At 45.8% G+C, this 5,003-nt stretch overlaps 1 protein-coding gene across 1 annotated transcript in view; it reads left to right on the forward strand.

Moving 5' to 3' along the window:
• Positions 1-994: 994 nt before the first annotated feature.
• Positions 995-5,003, forward strand: part of SCAMP2 (secretory carrier membrane protein 2) — a gene marked incomplete at its 5' end in the record, with an annotated part of 7,042 nt that continues 3,033 nt past the window's right edge. The window contains 6 exons of the mRNA XM_029084938.1: positions 995-1,107; positions 1,779-1,868; positions 2,811-2,928; positions 3,646-3,774; positions 4,297-4,456; positions 4,925-5,003. The exon at positions 4,925-5,003 is cut by the window's right edge and continues 1 nt beyond it. Of these exons, the coding sequence (XP_028940771.1) occupies positions 995-1,107; positions 1,779-1,868; positions 2,811-2,928; positions 3,646-3,774; positions 4,297-4,456; positions 4,925-5,003 (689 nt within the window). The remainder of the gene's footprint in view (positions 1,108-1,778; positions 1,869-2,810; positions 2,929-3,645; positions 3,775-4,296; positions 4,457-4,924) is intronic.

Raw genomic sequence — 5,003 nt, forward strand, 5'->3', positions numbered from 1 at the left:
TTGCTTCTCACCCCATTAACCACAAAATTAAGATGACTGAGCTCAGGACATGAGTTGCTGGGGGAGGGAGGGATTAAAAAGTAACTTTTTTTTTTTTTTTTTTTTTTCTTTTTACCCACACCCAGCTGTCAAGTTGCCAGGCTGTTCTCACAGTAGGACTTCCAAGTTTAAAAAGTACTTTGTTTCGCTAATAGCTGGGGAGAGCAACACTCCAGAGGTCCAAGTCTGGCTATCAAAGAGGGATCTTTTTATGGAAAGTATTGTGTGTAAAAGAGAAGATAAAAATAACTGGGTGCATTGCAGGTGAGGGAAGAAAGGCGCTTTCAGTAGAGGTGCAGAGGACCTTTTTTTAAGCAGTCAGCCTGTTTGATGGAGACAAGTGGGAGATGCTCTGAGTACAGGTGAACGCAGCTGTTATGCCAGCAAAATGAAAACCTCCAAAAGTAATCGGTGTCACACCTCCAGCTCAGTCTTCCTAGATGTTTCACCTTTTCAGAGCAATCATTGGTATCTTAGCTTGCTGGTCTGAATGCCCTGGGTGGCAGCTGACACTTATGAACCAGGACCAGTTGTGCCTGGACACTCATTTTGTGAAGCTCTGCTGTGTTTTGTGGGCAGGTGAGGTTTGGGAGATGGTCCTGGGTGTCCAGTGACTCTGACCATGAGTGAATGAATTTGTGTCCCTCTTCAGGTCTCTGGAAATAAGGAATACTTGGAGTAGGTAAGTTAGTAATCTGCAGAAAGGGCTCCTGTGCCAAAAGCGTGTTGAAGTTTTTAAAATGTGGCTCTTGGCTGAACAGGAGATAACATCTGCCCACGAATCTTGCCTTCCTGATACTAGATAGGCCTTAAATGGTGTTGGCTAGTCATCTCCTTGGTCATTTAAATTCATAAAGCCATCCACATGGTGCCTTTCACCCCATCCTGTTCCCAGTTTACAAGTGGATGGCAGGCAGCGTGGATAATGTGTAAACTAATGATGACCTGTATCTAGTGCTGATTTGTCTTTGCTCTCTCTCCTTTCAGGATCCCTCGGTGACACAGCTCACAAACACTAGCCAAAGTGGCTTGGATGAATTCAATCCCTTTTCTGAGAGCTCCCAGCTGGTATGTGCCACACGTCTTGGCGTTAGGTATCTTGGTGATGGTTTTAGCAGTGTAGAAGGTCCCTTGATAGGTGAAGATTTAAAAGAAAGACATTTACAACTGATTTCCCCATGGAAAGGAGTTCATTGTGTGCGTGGTGAGCTGCAAACAACTGTTCCTCTGCTGGAGCACTAATAAAGTCCCAGCTGGAGCTCTCCACTCACACGGAACAGCTTGTCTGAAACTCTCTGCTGGCTCACAGTAAAGCTATATGAAGTGTGAAGGGGAAGATGTTTTGTGGCAGGACGCATGAATATTTATTTGGTCTCTGGGTTGGGAGCTGAACTGCTGCAGCAAGATCGTTGATGGATCACTGCAAGAACTTCATTCTTATTTCCTGGCTGCTGTCATGTTTGAGATGGGAAAAGGAGAACAGGAAACCAGGGTAAACCAATATTTGCAGTTCAAACAACTGATCAAAATCCCTTTTATTTTTCTTTCTCCTTTGCCTAATACCTGTAATCCTCAGGTGCTGCTCCCCCAGTGCATTAAGGAACTAACAATTTTTTTGAAAATGCAGAGTTGCTTCCCACTAGTGCTTTCTGGTTTAGAAGTGCTAAAACTCAAACTATTCTTTGCTGAAAGAAGCTCTATGTAATGTTTTTGCCTTTTTGCTTGCACTTTTCATGCAGAGGAATGCAGCACGGACGACGCCGGCCACACAACCCTCTGGCCACTCGCAGCCTGCTGTTCTGCAGACATCTGTGGAGCCCACTCCCCAGGTATGGCAAACCCTCAGTGCTGCCTGTGGGAATAGAAGGGGAATGGGATTCTCTGGGTTTGGATGTGGGAAACTGCAGGTGACTTTTTAAACTTCCATTTGTATGTCCCTTGCGAAGCAGATCTCTATAGGGAATACATACACACAATTCTTTTTATGCCTTTTGTTTGTCCCTCTGGTGACAGCTCACTTCACCTTGTGTCCTGTTTCCTTTGCCTTCCCTCTGCAAACACTGAAAATTTATCCTGTGAATGCTTTTAGCTCAGTTCTGGTGACTGGTCAGGCACTCTTGGTTCCAGGGGTGTAAATGCAGTCTAGCTATACGTTGCAGCTGCTGCTTAGACTGGCTAGCACATACCTGACTGCCAGGATGACCTCATCCAAAGAACAGAGAAACCAAGGCTGCTAAGAGAAAGGATCAGGTCTCAGAATAATGAACAGGTAAAGGAGATGCTTAAGAGTATCTGGTATGCAGCTGCCTTGCCTTTCCCTTGAAGCTTCTCTCCTAGTGGGAAGGGAATTGTCCAGGTAAACTCGGGAGTCTGGGTCACTGCTCTGTGTTATGAGCACTTAAGAGCAGTGAGGCTAACTGGAGGTTGAAGAAGCTGCAAGAAGAGCATAGCTTTGCTGAAAGGGAAGGGCACAGAGGATGGGTGACAGGCTGGATAGCCTCTTGAGAGCTCTTCCAGCCCTGTCTTCCCATGGGATAAGAAAGGAACATCTGTGTAGAGTTCTGCATTGATCTTGATTTTGTTCTCCAGTAGGTAAGGTAAAAAGCCTCAAGATGTTTCAGATAAGCCATGGGTGTTCAGATCTCAACTTGTCCTCAACTGCTGCTATTAAATTGCCTTTGCTTCCATTCCAGTTTGGCATCTGCTGTGTTTTCTGCTGGTGTTGTTGCCTCGGTTAGGGAAGGACTTACCATTCTCTCCCCCTACTTTAGGCTGTGGCTGCAGCAGCACAGGCTGGGCTTCTTCAGCAGCAGGCAGAATTAGAGAGGAAGGCAGCTGAGTTGGAGAAGAAGGAAAGGGAATTGCAGAGTAATGCAGCCAGTATTAATCGTGAGTACTGCTTCCTGCCCTGCCCACAATGAGTGCGACGCCCAGGGAAGCCTGGGTCGCTTGGTTTATCAAGGTTTAATGAAGGTTCAGTCTGTCCAAGCACGTGCAGCTTTTCACAAGCTGTGCATCTCTCCTCTAGTCCTCCACAGCTGTGGCATCCCTCTTGGGACTGTAGCTGTCATCTCATAGCTTACAAGGTGGGAAATGAGCTTGGAGATGAGATGCCTGAGACAGCTCTGGTGGGTTTCTGCCCTAAAATGTGCTCCCAGCATCTGCACTTAACCACCTTAAAGTTCTTCAAACACCAATTTTGTATCTGTTACCCGAGCTGTTGAGTGACGCTGCCACGTTAAGGCTTTTCACTGAGAGCAATAAAACTTTTTTTGCAGTCTCAAGGCTCTCTTAACCACAGCAAAAAAATGTTGTGCCCATATCTTGGTTTTAAATGGCTGAATCTGGACTTGTAGCACCAAGTGATGGTTGTGGTGGCCCTTTGGCCATTGCAGGGGAATTCTGCCTCTCACAGAGGAAAGCCCTCAAACCAGGCTGACCTCCCTCGTTGCTGCCTGCTCAAACCTAGTTACTTACTGAGACACAGCCTCTTCCACGGTTTTCCTGTCAGTATGTATGAATGCCTACTTGCAGATTATGGTGTGTGGATGAATCTTTGAATGAGAGGAGAGCAAATGAAAGACTGCTCCTTTCTCCTTTCCACAGCGAGGCAAAACAACTGGCCACCTCTTCCCAAGAAGTGTCCGATCAAGCCATGTTTTTATCAGGATTTTTCCGCGGACATCCCTGCTGACTACCAGCGGATATGCAAGATGCTGTACTACTTGTGGATGCGTAAGTCATAGCTTGAACTGCAGTAACAATTCTTTCAAAGAAGATTCTGTATCAAATGCTTTGACCTACGATAAATTCTGTAGGTGGTGTCTGCAAGGCTAAAATAACGTCTCCCTTCCTTTTTTATGAAGGCAAATGTGAAGGATTCCAAGTTTATGCCTTGAGAATAGCTCATTCATGACAGAATATTGATCGGTGTTTAATGGAGATGTTAACAACACTCCTGAGACTCTGAAAGACAGCAGATAGCGCAGTTCAGACATCAGGAGCAAAACAGTCTCAACCGTATTTGTCAGTTCTGGTGCTCCGAAAAAGATTTAAGATTTGGTTGTAAGCAACAGGATCAGATGAGGTTCTTAGGTTAAGCACTGTTGTCCTTTCAAGAGGAGAAGGGAAATTAGATGGCCCAAAGGCTCTCTAATTTCTGCAGAGCTCTGTGTGTCCAGTAAGAGATTAGGGATGCTTGGAGAGACTTTTCCAAGGATTTACTGATGTTTCTTCTCTCTCTCTCGTCCTGAACAGTGCATTCGATTACCCTGCTCCTCAACCTGCTTGCTTGCCTGGCATGGTTCACAGTCCAGACAGAAAGAGGAGTAGACTTTGGTCTCTCGATCCTGTGGTTTATTTTATTCACCCCTTGTGCCTTTCTCTGTTGGTACCGACCAATATACAAGGCTTTCAGGCAAGTACCATTTCCCTCTGTAACTGGGATATAGCTTTTAGTGGGAGGAGCTTTGGTTTTATCTGTTCTGATTGTATATTGCCTGCAGGATTTTTCCAGCTCTTTGCATCATTAGAAGTATGTGATGGAACTTGATTATGCTGGTCCTTTTTCATCTTGGAAGCCAATTGTAGGGTCCTACTTTTTATTAATTTCTGAGAAACTGTCTGGTACGTTAGTGTGTTGAGCACACTGCGCGTGTTAAAGAAGCTGCCTTCCTTGTGCCAGGCAGGGCGGTGGTTTTGCGATGTGTATTCACAACGTATTGTGAGTTGTGTTCCTGCTTAAGCTCTTCCTGAAGTCACCTCCCCTTAGCGGCTTTTCCCTGGAGCAAGGAGTTCACTGAAATTGTTTCCCTCCCCTTAGAGAAAGGAGTCTGTGCGGTTGTCATGTCCCTGGGTTTCACTCCTGCTGCCGTCTCTCCTGCAGGTCTGACAGCTCCTTCAGCTTCTTCGTCTTCTTTTTCATCTTCTTCTGCCAAATAGCAATCTACATCATCCAGGCTGTC

This window comes from Antrostomus carolinensis, unplaced genomic scaffold, assembly GCF_000700745.2.
Source record: "Antrostomus carolinensis isolate BGI_N321 unplaced genomic scaffold, ASM70074v2 scaffold51035, whole genome shotgun sequence".
NCBI classification, from domain to species: domain Eukaryota; kingdom Metazoa; phylum Chordata; class Aves; order Caprimulgiformes; family Caprimulgidae; genus Antrostomus; species Antrostomus carolinensis.